The following is a 13076-nucleotide window of genomic DNA, read 5'->3' as shown; positions in this document are numbered from 1 at the left end:
TGGTGACTTTGGATCATTTCTGCTTGTCATTTTTTTTTTTTTTAAAAGATTTTATTTTTCCTTTTTCTCCCCAAAGCCCCCCCCCCGGTACATAGTTGTATATTTTTAGTTGTGGGTCCTTCTAGTTGTGCTATGTGGGACGCCGCCTCAGCATGGCTTGATGAGCGGTGCCATGTCCATCTCCAGGATCCAAACCAGCAAAACCCTGGGCCACTGAAGTGGAACGCATGAACTTAACCACTCGGCCATGGGGCCGGCCCCTGCTTGTCATTCTTTAATGCTGCATAATGTGGTTTAATCACAGTTGAGTGTGCCCCTTGAAACTTGTTCTCTTAAGGCAAAAATATTGCTGGCATTGAAAATCAGTAGTCTAGGGGCTGGCCCCTGGGCCGAGTGGGTAAGTTCCAGCCTTCCGCTTTGGCAGCCCAGGGTTTCGCCAGTTCGGATCCTAGGCGCAGACATGGCACTGCTCATCAAGCCATGCTGAGGTGGTGTCCCACGTAGCACAGCCAGAGGGACCTGCAACTAGAATATACAACTGTGTACTGGGGGGCTTTGGGGAGAAGAAAAAAAGAAGATTGGCAACAGATCTTAGCTCAGGTGCCAGTCTTAAAAAAAAAAAATCAGTCTGAAAAAGGATAACAAAACTATGTAACTGCTTTTTCTTTTTTTATAAAAGTAATCCAAGGCCTGTTGTTAAATAAATGTAAATTTCAGCGAGGCTCTTCCATCCCCCACCCTGTGTGAAGCAACATGCATCAACTTACATTTTCCCAAACTTAGGTCAACCAGGTCCTCTTTCCCCACGATGGGGAGTAACTACTTGGATTGCACAAATGGGATGCCCTTATATTTCCTAAAATGACAGGCATAAGTTGCAAGCTTCCCCACTGGGAACTAATATTTATCAGTTATTTCTCTTTATTTGTAGAGGAGGAGCCCAAGGGCGAGGTTAAGTAACTTTTGGGTCACACATGAAAGGTGGGGATACCCACATTAATACACAGGTATTAGGAGACACCAAAGGCCGTGAACTTTCCATGGAGTACTTATTATTATTTAAAAACAGGTTTAGAGAATTTGGCAATGCCCGCTACTCCCAGGCAAAAAAATCTTAGAAATGGCAGCCTAATTTTAACTTTATGTCATCATTGTGGGTGTGTGTGATTTCACTGGGTTGCTGAAGGGGAAACAATACAGAGTAATGCGTGAAGCGCTCATTCAAGGGCACGTAACCGTTAGTGTACTAAATGCTGTCCGGTTCAGTGGTGGCCCTTAAATCATTTTCACTGCCTGGTAAGCTGGCTGAAAGTGGCCCTTGGGCACAAGAGATGTGACTGGTGATTACAGAGTGGCACAGTAGAGTTCAACTAGAACTTTAGAACTGATAGGAGCAGAGTAGAAGAGCCTTTTAGCATTTCCCCTTTTTTTTTTTTGCAGTGGCCAATAAAAAGATGGGCATGGGAAAAAGCACATTGGTGTGGCTTTGCACTGATTTCACATTGAGGAAGGCTCTTTGATAACAGAAAATTAGCCACTTCGTTTTATACAAGGACACTGAGGCACATGCGGTTAGTTGGTTTTCCTCAATCAGACTTCCAGTCTGTGTACCTCCTCTCAAAACACTATATGTTGACTGTATACTTCATGTAGATCAGAAATTAGAATTCAGTTTGGGGGACTATGTGGTGGGGTAGTGGGCAATCTATCCACTCATGGAATTGGTTATCAGAATTAAGTGAGAGAATAAACACTTGGCACTATTGAAAAAGTGTTCACTAAGCTCAACAGTTTGTCTTTTTTCTAAGGTAAAATTCACTGAACAAAATGAGCCATTAATCATTCTAAAGTGGACAGTGCAGTGGTATTTGGTACATTCAAGATGTGCAACCATCACCTGTAGCTGGTTCCAAGATCTTTTCCTCACCCTAAAAGGATACCCCTCACCCACTAGTAATCACTCCCCATTCCTCCTCCCCCCAGCCCTTAACAGACACTGGTCTACTGTCTGTCTCTGGGCTTACCAGTCTGGATATTTCATATTAAGGGAACCATATAACACATGACCTTTTCAGTCTAGCTTCTTTCACTAAGAACGTTTTTGAGGTCCCTCCATGTGTAGCAAGTATCAGTGCTTCATTCCTTTTTATGTACGTTTATGCTACACTTGTTTATCCATTCATCCAATAATGGACATTTGTGTTTGCATGTTTTCAGTATTGTAAATAGTGCTGCAAGGAATATTCTTGAACAAGAATTTGAGTATCTGTTTTCAATTCTTTGGGGTATATACCTAAGAGTAGAATTGTTGGGTCATATGGTCATTTTATGTTTAAATTTTTGAGGAACCACCAAACTTTTCCACCACAGCTGCACCAGTTTACACACCTGCTAGCAATGTACAAGGGTTCTAACTTCTCCACACCCTCACCAACTCTTATTTTCCATTTTCTTGATTCTAGCCATTCTAGTGGGTGTGAAGTGGTATCTCATTGTGATTTGATCTGAAGTTCTCTAATGACTAATGACATTGGGTATCCCTGCAGGTGCTTTTTAGTCATTTGTTTATCTTTGGGGAAATGTCTAAGTTATTTGCCCATTTTCTAATTGGGTTGTCTTTTTGTTAAGTTGTAGTTCTTTATATGTTCTGGATACTAGACGCTTATCAGATACATGATTTGCAAATACCTTCTCCCATTCTGTGAGCTGTCTTTTCACTCTCTTCATAGAGCCCTTTGATGTACAAAAATTTTTATTTTTGATCAAGTCCAATTTATTTTTCCTTTTGTTGCTTGTACTTTTGGTGTCATATGTAAGAAACTATTGCCAAATCCAAGGTCATAAAGATTTATCCCATGTTTTCTTCTAAGAGTTTTATGGGTTTAGGTCTGTGATCCATTTTGAGTTAATTTTTGTAAATGGTGTGAGGTAAGGGTCCAACTTCATTCTATTCCACGTGAATATGCAGTTGTCCCAGCACCATTTGTTGAAGAGAATATTCTTTCCCCATTAAACAGTACTTGCCCCTTTGTCAAAAGTTAGTTGACCATAGCTGCATGGGTTTACTGCTGGACTCTCAATTCTATTCTATTGTTCTATATATCTATCCTCATGCAAGTACCACACTGTAGTGTTGGAGTGAAATTTGGAATCAGCAATTGTGAATCCTCCAACTTTCTTCTTTTTCAAAATTATTTTGGTTTTTCTGGGTCCCTTGAGTTTACAGATTAATTTTAGGGTCAGCTTATCAATTTCTACAAAGATGACAGTTGATATTCTGATAAGAATTAGATTTAATCTATAGATCACCTCAGGGAGTATTGCTATCTTTACAATATTAAGGCTTCCAATTCATGAACGTGGATGTCTTTCCACTTATTTAGGTCGTCATTAACTTCTTTAAGCTGTGTTTTGTAGTTTTCAGTGTATAACTTCTACACTTGTGTTAAATTTATTCCTAAGTATTTTATTCTTTTGATGCTATTGTAAACGAAATTGTTTTCTTAATCTCATTTATGGAGTGTTCATTGTTAGTGTATAGAAATACAACTGATTTTTGTATGATCTTGTATCCTGCAAATTTGCTGAATTTGTTTACTAGCTCTAATTTGTTTTTTGGTGGATTCTTAAAGATTTTCATGTAAGATCATGTCCTCAGTGAATAGAGATTGTTTTACTTCTTTCCTATCTGGGTGCCTTTTATCTTTTTCTTGCCTGATTGCTCTGGCTAGAACTTGCACTACAGTGTTGGCATCCTTGTAACATTTCTTTTTAAAGTTATTTATATCCTAAGTAATCTTCTTCCTGACTGTGAATTTCATTAAATTTATGTGGAAGAACATTTGTCTAGGTTCCCGCAAATACTCTATATCCAGCCAATCCATTTAAGCTGGAATCTTTGAATAAAGAACATAACATCTCCTTTTGGGATATAAGTTTACGAGTCATAGGTCAACCAGTTGGATATTCAGTGCCTGCAGGGCCCAGGCATTGTGGGTGCATGTATCATGTCTTTGCTTAGCAACTGGCCCACAGATACCCACTCAGGACAAATCCTCAACCTGCCCTGCAGGAAATGCCTGGGGATTTTAGCTTCTCGGATGCCTACAAAGATTGGGGAACATTTCTCTGAATAGGAGGGAAGGTAGAGAGCTCACAAATGCATCACAAATTTCTCTCATCTGCTGCCTTATATGAAATTACCTCTGAAAACAATTTCTCTTCAGAGATAACCCCCAAGGGCCAATGACTAACTTCAGGGTAACAGAATGTGTAATTGTCTACTACAATGGTCCCCATAAGGAAAACTGTGCCTCCATAGACGTAACTTCCTAATTTATTCCCATCGGATGACAAGACAAGACTGATTGTCTCAAATGAACTAGACCACAATTTTCCCGAGTGTTTGAAATGCACTTTAACTCAACAATGGTAAAACCAGAGGAAGCTAAGGGAATATTCTGGGAGAAGGAAGAATTTGCTTGCTGCTCTTCATGAGCCCACAAAGGCTGAAATATGTCTTCCCTAGGGAAAGGGGATATTTGCTCCCAGGGTGTATGTCATTAGTTATCTACTGCTTCATAACCAATTACTCCAAAAGTGAGTGGCTTAAAATAAAACACATTTATTATTTCACATTTCTGGGAGTCAGAAATCCAGATGTGGCTTAGCTGGGTCCTTAGTTGGAATTACAAGGCTGCACAGTGTCAGCCAAGACCGTGGTCTCATCTGAAGGCTTGACTACGGAAGGATCTACTTTCAAGGCTGCTCATGTGGTTGTCAGCAGAACTAAGTTCCTTGCAGCTGTTGGAATGAGGGCATTAGCTCCTTGCTGGCTATTGACCAGAAGCCTCCCTCAGTTCCTTGCCACATGGGCCTCTCCTACATGGCAGCTTGCTTCACCAAAATGTACAAGCTGAGAAGACAAAAGAGAGTCCAGCTAGATGAAAGTCACTCTTTGTAACCTAATCGAGAAAGTGACGACTCATCACTTTTGCCATAATCTATTCATTATCAGCAAGTCACTATGTCCAGCCCACACTCAAGGGGAGTTGATTACACAAGGGTGTGAATACCAGGAGGTGGGGATCATTGGGGGCTATCTTTGAAAGCTGCCTATAAGACTAGTATAAATCTAGATATAGATGCTCTTCCTATAAACGTGAGATTCTAAGAGTCTGCTTCATTAGTCCATTTGTCTTCAAGATGAAAGGGACAGAAGAGATTTAAGCTTTCAGTCCTGGCACGTACTAACACCAAGGAGAGCAGGTTACTCCTACAAAGCATTAAGGCAGGCCTGCTCATGGGGTCCTTGCTGAAATTAGTTCTATCGGGCATCCTTCCCTAAAATAGGCCAGGGTTAATTACAGCGAAATCTGTCAAGGGAAGAAACCCTTCTCTGCTCAGCAAGTACCAGAGAATTTTTTAGCACCCAGAGAGCACCCTTATTTGAACCATTGCTACTCATTCTGACGCCATTTAGATTCCAGAAGGCCTTGAACCTATGGGATCATCTGTCTCATGACCAAAATTTTATCAGCAACAACTTTCACGATGCTTAGCCTCCTAATTTCAAATCACCAGCCTTCTGCGTGAGCCTTCAACTAGAAGTATCTTGCAATGCTGCTTATTTCCTGGCCATACCTTCAGAAGTTTATCCATTTCAACTTCATCATTAGTCTTTTCTATTCACTTCTCTCACTTAGGCACAGTTTTCCATATATATGTATATGATTCATTCTATTTTCTCCTTAAAAATGTGAAATATAACAGAATATGCATAAAGCATAGATAGAGTGAATAATCACAAAGCTAACGCATATTCAAGAAGCAGAACACTTTTCAGTCATGTAAGATGAAAAAATTCTACAGACCTGCCGTACAACATTGAGCCTATATTTAACAATGCTGTACTCTACACTTAAAAATTTGTTGAGCGTAGATCTCATGTTACGTGTTTTTTACCACAATTAAAAAAAAATGAATCAGCAGGGCCACGTCAGGTCTTTGATTTGGAAAATAAATTTAAAAAAAAGAAAAGAAATAGGATACTGCTATACCTCAGAAACTGCCCATCCCATCCTGATGATCACTCTCTCAGGTAACCTGTGGCAATTACTTGCGTTTTTCTGTATAGTTTTACTTACCTAAAAACTTCAGTCTATTCTTGTCAGTTTTAGAAATCTACATAAAAATGGAATCATCACATATGCACACATGCCTTGCTTCTTCGGTTTCCCACTATGTTTGTAAGATTTATCCGTGTTGTTGTGTGTGGCTGTGGTTTGTGCATTTTCATTATATTACAATTTGTTCATTCTACCACATATGGACACTTGGGTTATTTTCAGTGTGGGCTCTTGGGAACAGTGCTGTTCTGAACCTTCCAAGTGTGTCAGGAGTTTCCATGGGATTGGAATTAGTGGGCCACAGAGTATGCAGAGCTTCACCTTTACCTTAGATAAGGCCAAACTGTCTTCTCAAAATGACCGAACTGAACAATGAGCAGTATATGAGACTCTCCTCTTGAGCACTTTCATCCCACGTGCAACTTTTACTTTTCTTTCCACTTTGAAACTTTTTTTCAACTTAATGCTCTTTCTATTATAGCAAATAAATTAAGAGACCCCAGTGGAACATCTAAGTGTCCAAGCTAGCCTTCTACTTAATAACAATAGTGACAATGTATTACATGCCCGCTACGTGGCAAATAATTTACTTCATTATATCTCTTTCTCTGAATCCTTCTTTCCACTGCTCTGCATGCTTCTCATCTTTTCTTTTCCCCCAAGGTATATAGTTATTTAATTTAATTAAATTAATTTATTTATTCTTTAATTTTAATTTTTGTTTTTATAGCAGTAACATTGGATTGTAACATTATATAACTTTCAGACGTACATCATAATATATTTTGAATTCTGTGTAGATTACATCATGTTCACCACCCAAAGACTAATTATAATCCATCACCACACATGTGCCTAATCACCCCTTTCACCCTCCTCCCTCCCCCTTCCCCTCTGGTAACCACTGAAAAAATTTTCTTTTTTAAAAATTGGCACCTGAGCTAACAACTGTTGCAAGCTTCTCTTTTTTTTTTTTTCTGCTTTTTCTCCCCCAAATCCCCCCAGAACATAGTTGTATATTTTTAGTTGTGGGTCCTTTTAGTTGTGGCATGTGGGACGCCGCCTCAGTGTGGCTTGATGAGCGGTACCATGTCCTCGCCCAGGATCCGAACCGGTGAAACCCTGGGCCGCCGAAGCGGAGCACGCAAACTCAACCACTTGGCCACAGGATCAGCCCCCTGAAACTTTTTTTTTATGACTTTTTTTCTTATTGCAATTATATGGCTCTTCACACTAGGTCTTCCAGTAATCGAATTATTTTGAGTGTGATAGTGAATGATGTTTGTAAAACACTTCAAAACTAAGCAAAGACATAGCAAAATACAAATTAATCAAGTAGCAGAGACTAAAATGACCCTTAGGGCCATCTCGTACCTGTCTGTGGCTGATGGAATTGTAGTGCTTTACTCTGAAGCTTATCTTTGTTCCTACTTTATTAGTTAAAAACTGGAAAGCAGGGGCCAGCCCTGTGGCCGAGTCGCTGGGTTCCCATGCTCTGCTTCAGCGGCCCAGGGTTTCACTGGTTCGGATCCTGGGTGCAGACATGGCACCGTTCATCGGGCCATGTTGGGGTGGTGTCCCACATGCCACAACTAGAAGGACCCACAACTAAAAAAATATATACAACTATATACTGGGGGGATTTCGGGAGAAAAAGCAGGGAAAAAAAAAAAAAAGATTGGCAACAGTTGTTAGCTCAGGTGCCAATCTTTAAAAAAAAACCCCCAAAACTGGAAAGCATACTGGTGGATACATGTCATTACACATTTGTCAAAACCCATAGACTGTACAACACAGAGTGCACCCTCATGTAAACAATTCATTTAGTTAATAATAATGTATCAATACTGGCTCATCAACTGTAACAAATATACCACACAAGATATTAATAACAGTGGGAGTGGGGAAGTGAGAGGGTATATGGGAACTCTACTTTCCACTTGATTTTTTTTTCCTAAGGAAGATTCACCCTGAGCTAACATCTGTTGCCAATCTTCCTGTTTTTGCTGAGGAAGGTTTGCCCTGAGCTAACATCTGTGCCATCTTCCTCTGTTTTGTATGTGGGACACCACAACAGCATGGCCACCGAGGAGTGTTCTAAGTTGGTGCCCAGGATCCAAACCTGGGCTGCTGAAGTGGAATGTCCCAAATTTAACCACTAGGCCTTGAGGCCAGCCCCATCCACTCAATTCTAATGTAAATCTAAAAACTGTCAAAAAAAAAATCTATTAATTAAAAAAAAAATCTAAGCAGGATAGCTTCTGTATAATGGTAAAGAAATTTCCATTTCTCTAGACTTGAGAGTCTTGAGCAGGGAACAGTAAACTACTGCCTATGGGACAAACCTGGACTGCTGTTTTTGTAAGGCCTTCCAGCTAAGAATGGTTTTTATATTTTTAAAAGGTTGAAGGGGCCAACCGTGGCTGAGTGGTTAAGTTCACACACTCTGCTGCGGCAGCCCAGGGTTTTGCAGGTTCGGATCCTGGGCGTGGACATGGCACTGCTCGTCAGGCCACGTTGAGGTGGCGTCCCACATGCCACAACTAGAAGGACCCACAACTAAAATATACAACTATGTACCAGGGGGCTTTGGGGAGAAAAAGGAAAAATAAAATCTTAAAAAAAAAAAAGGTTGAAAAAAATTTAAAAGAATATTTTGTGACTCCTGAAATTTACATGCAATTCTAATTTTAGTATCTATAAAGTTTTATTGGAACACAGCCACACCCATTTGTTCACATATTAACTATGGCTGCTTTTGTGCTAGAGCTACAAAGACTGGCAATGTTATAGAGATTGTATGGATCACAAAGCCTACAATATTGACTGCCCGGCTCTTCACAGAAAAAATTTGTCAACTTCTGGACTAGAGAAAAGATGCAGGCAGTCTTCATGGGGTCAAGAGATCTGAGTTCTAAATTGCGTAAATGTTTGATCTTAGGTGAGTCACTCATCATCACTAGGACCAAAGTATAACTTCCAGAATGTAACTTCATGGGCAAGTTCTCACTGGAAAATAGGCATGAATTCAGACCACAACAAATCAAACACCTCCAGCTTTTCCAAAGCTGATCATGCTATATAAATTTATCCTTGCTTTTAAGAAAACACAATATAATTTTTTTAACCTAGAAAAATACTGGTAAGTACAAAAAAAATGAGAAATGCATAAGGATATTCTTTGTAATGCTGATTATTGTGATGGAAAAACTGGAAATGAATTAAATGTCTATAATAGGAGAATAGTTAAATAAATTATGATATATCCATACCAGATAACATACTACATACACATTATCCCCCAATTAGGCAGATCTCCAAGTGTTCATGTGGGATAACTTCTAAGATGTATTAAATGAAAAAAAGCATGTTACAAATTAACAGGTACAGAACGATCCCTTTTGTTTTACAACAATACAACTATTTCTACATGTAGGCACATATTGATGCATAGAATAAAATCTAGACCAGTGCTGTCCAACAGAAATATATTGCAAGCAATATATGTAATTTTATATTTTATAGTAACCATATTAAAAAAGTAAAAAAAAGATTAAATTAAATTTAATATACTTTATTTAATCCAATATATAAAACATTATTTCAACATGTATCAATATAAAAAATTAATAATGAGATATTTTACATGTTTTTTCATACTAAATCTTTGAAATGGAATGTGTATTTTATGCTTACAGCGCATTTCAGTTTGGGCCAGCTACATTTCAAGTACTCCATAGCCCCATGTGGCCAGTGGTTATCATATTAGACAGCACAGGTCTAAATCACATCAAAGTGACAACAGGAGTTACTCTGGTGGGTGAGGGGAAGGCAGAAGGAGGATGCTTTACTTTTCCTCTATATTCTTTTATATTGTTCAATTAAAATGATTTCAGGTATTACTTTATCAAAAATGAATAAGACATATTTAAAACCAGTCAGAATTATATTACGTACTTCATGTTTCACTCCTTAATATGTTTATTAATCTCTTCTGGGTTTTAGTAGTGCAAACACAGCAATAACAGGAGAAAAGTAAAAGAGCTCATTCAAACTGTGAACCATTAAACAACAAGACTATTTTTATTAAACTGACTAAACTGGATAAACATTTCCTGAGTTTGAGCAATCTCTGAGGAGTTAGGTATGCAATTATGGAAGATAAAAGAATGAGACATCATTGTCCTAAAAGATTTCTGGGACAGCTTTTAAAACTGCCTTTACAGTTCACATATTCTCTTCAGGGTGGATCCGACTTCTAGCAATAGCCAAAGGCCCTGCAGTTGGGTCCAGTAAATCAAGCTAGATATTATGGTTTTGTCTAACATGAAGTGTGACTCCAGAGTTAAATAAAAGATTTTATTATGTGACTTGGAAACTGGCAGCTCCAAATTACTACCAAAAACATTTACTGTCAGCAACAACAATAAACTAAGTAGATAATTCAACGAGACAATTCTGGGGAAGAGCAGATTAAAATAGATACATTCTGGTTTCCTTAAAAAAAAAAAGGAGGTTGTTATTCCATATTCACATAACCCTGTGTACCTTCCTATTCTTTTTCCGTTTCTGATCATCTTCCCCAAATTGCTGACCATGCAAAATTAGGAGCCAGAAGATATCCCCAAATTTCTGTGTTCTGTAATACAGAATTGGAAGGGAGTTTAATAATGAACCAGTTACAATTACCTCCTTTATTTCTTGTATTTAGTAATTTGTCATCTCATGCTTTATTAAAATCGAGGGTGAAATTAAGTCTTTACTTTACCCAGGATCCATCAGTAATTCATGGCTGCCCTTGGAGAAGCATGATAGAGACAAAACTATGTGACTGCTACCCTAGTGTATCAATATATTCTGAAAGAAAGGGCCATCAGGAAATTTTCAATTGCTTAGACTTTTTAGAAGAACTGAGTTTGCAGTTTTTAAAAGATGTGACTAAAAATGCTCAGAGTAAAGACAAGGGCAAAAGGGAAAAGAGGTTATGTTTCCCAGGCATAAACTGTCACAGAATCGTCATTTTAAACTGCAAGCGACCTACGCCTCATCTCCTTGTTTTATGGAGCTGACCTGTGGTTTGAGTCTTACGGACAAGAAGGTCAGCTGGGGGAAAACTGGAGGGAGAGTGCCCTAGGCCTGGGGCCCAGCACCTTAAGTCCAGATCCTAGCGGCAGGCAGCCACGAAAGATGCCTCCTCGGCCTTGGTCACAGCCCCCGCACCCCAGCGCCCCATCCCAGCTCCCCCACCCTAACACCCCAGCACCACCCTACTTCGGCCACCTTCAACACGTGTCAGCCGGCCGCAGCCGGGCCTGCCTCAAACAGGCATCCCTTCTCCACACTGCCCTCAGCCTTTGGGGTTCCCCTCACCGTCCTCTCTTTTTTCTTTTTTTTTTTTTTTTTGAGGAAGATTAGCCATGAGCTAACTACTGCCAGTCCTCTTCTTTCTGCCAAGGAAGACTGGCCCTGAGCTAACATCCATGCCCATCTTCCTCTACGTTATACGTGGGACGCCTACCACAGTATGGCGTGCCAAGTGGTGCCATGTCCGCACCTGGGATCCGAGCCGGTGAACCCCGGGCCACAGAGAAGCATAACGTACACACTTAACCACTGTGCCACCAGGCCGGCCCCCCGCCCCTTAAAGGGTCTATCACCAGGCATCCCCTTCTGCCTTCACATCTTTCTCTCAGGCCCAGCCCTGACTCGGATGGGTCGGACTGAGGGGTCCCCCCCTCGGTGTCTGGGTCCTTCCTCAGCTCTCAGGGGTCCACCCCCGCCTCGGTGTCTGGGTCCTTCCTCAGGTCTGAGGGGTCCCCCTCTCGGCGTCTGGGTCCTTCCTCAGCTCTCAGGGGTCCCCCCCTCGGCGTCTGGGTCCTTCCTCAGGTCTGAGGGGTCCCCCCCTCGGCGTCTGGGTCCTTCCTCAGGTCTGAGGGGTCCCCCCCTCGGCGTCTGGGTCCTTCCTCAGGTCTGAGGGGTCCCCCCCTCGGCGTCTGGGTCCTTCCTCAGCTCTGAGGGGTTCCGGCCCTCGGTCTCTTGCGGCCCTTCTCTCGGTCTGAGGGCTCGCCTCCTTGCCCTCACCACCCGCGCGTCTCCCTCACTCACCTCGCCGCCGCCGGCTCTCCTGGACTCGCTCGCTCGCGCCGGGCGAGAGCGCGGGGCGCGCACGTCGGGCGGCGGCGGCGCGGAAACGCGCGCGCAGCGTGCGTGGTGACGTCAGTGCGCTGGCGGCGGCGGCGGCGGCGGCGGCGGCGGCGGCGTCTGGGCTGTTTGTTCTGCTCTCCGGCAGCCGAGGAGCCAAGGCAGTGGCTGCGGCGGCGGCGGCGGCGGCGGCGGCGGCTGCCGGCGGTGCCCGCGGGCGAGCGGGGCCTGTGAGCGCGGCGGGCGGGCCCCGGCGCCGCGCGGCAACGCGCGGAGCAGGGGGCGGCGGCGGGCGGCCGGCGGCGGCGTGCGGCCTAGCGTCTCAGGTGAGGGCCGGTGCCCTTCGGGCGCGCGGGCCGCCGGCGGGGCTCGCGGCGCGGACGCGTCACCTGCATTGCGTCATGGAGCCCGGGCGCCCGCTCCTCCGCCGGCCGCGCGGCGCGGGGGCGGGAGGCCGGCGGCTGGCTCGGCCTGTGGCCTCCGCGCCGCGCCGCCCGCCCGTGCCGGGGCGCCTACTCCGAGCGTGGCGGCCGGCTCGTGGGCGCGGCGGTGGGCGCCTTGGGCCGCGGGCGGGGGGCGGTGCGGGCGGCGGCGGCGGCAGCGGGCGGCCGGGGGCGGGCGGGGGGCGGGCCGAGTCGCCCGGCACTTCCTGCCGCCGCCATTTTGTCAAGAGAGGAGGAGGAGGAGGAGGAAGCGGCCGCGCGGGGCCGGTAAGTCGGGCGCGGCGTGCCGGCCGCTGGCGCTGCCCCTCCCGGCCCTGGCGGCACAGGCCGGGGCGCGGCGCTGCTGGGGGCCTGCCTGGTGCGC

General features: G+C 43.5%; 2 protein-coding genes across 2 annotated transcripts in view; one reads left to right on the top strand and one right to left on the bottom strand.

The window, feature by feature from the left end:
• Positions 1 to 4604: 4604 nt before the first annotated feature.
• On the bottom strand, positions 4605 to 12664 carry LOC138919706 (protamine-like). The gene is made up of 4 exons (XM_070245873.1): positions 12659 to 12664; positions 12234 to 12583; positions 10677 to 10767; positions 4605 to 4915 (listed from the first exon to the last, which is right to left on the bottom strand). Exons 1-4 carry the CDS (start codon positions 12662 to 12664, stop codon positions 4856 to 4858), a joined length of 507 nt encoding a protein of 168 aa, XP_070101974.1. The 3' UTR covers positions 4605 to 4855.
• A 261-nt stretch (positions 12665 to 12925) lies between these two features.
• BRD4 (bromodomain containing 4) overlaps positions 12926 to 13076 on the top strand; it is an 82858-nt gene continuing 82707 nt past the window's right edge. Inside the window, exon 1 of the mRNA XM_014734742.3 lies at positions 12926 to 12979. The gene's annotated coding sequence lies outside the window, so the exon portion shown is untranslated. The remainder of the gene's footprint in view (positions 12980 to 13076) is intronic.

The sequence above is a fragment of the Equus caballus genome, chromosome 21, assembly GCF_041296265.1.
Source record: "Equus caballus isolate H_3958 breed thoroughbred chromosome 21, TB-T2T, whole genome shotgun sequence".
NCBI lineage: Eukaryota > Metazoa > Chordata > Mammalia > Perissodactyla > Equidae > Equus > Equus caballus.
This window is presented reverse-complemented; position numbering and strand designations above follow the sequence as displayed.

Bases quoted from the DNA above. Each gene is read 5' to 3' on its own strand.
- LOC138919706 (XM_070245873.1), bottom strand. The intron at 10,768-12,233 runs GTGAGTGAGGGA...TCTGTATTACAG, and splicing joins GGAGAGCCGGCGGCGGCGAG to AACACAGAAATTTGGGGATA. The intron at 4,916-10,676 runs GTACACAGGGTT...TTGTCTTCTCAG, and splicing joins AACGGAAAAAGAATAGGAAG to CTTGTACATTTTGGTGAAGC.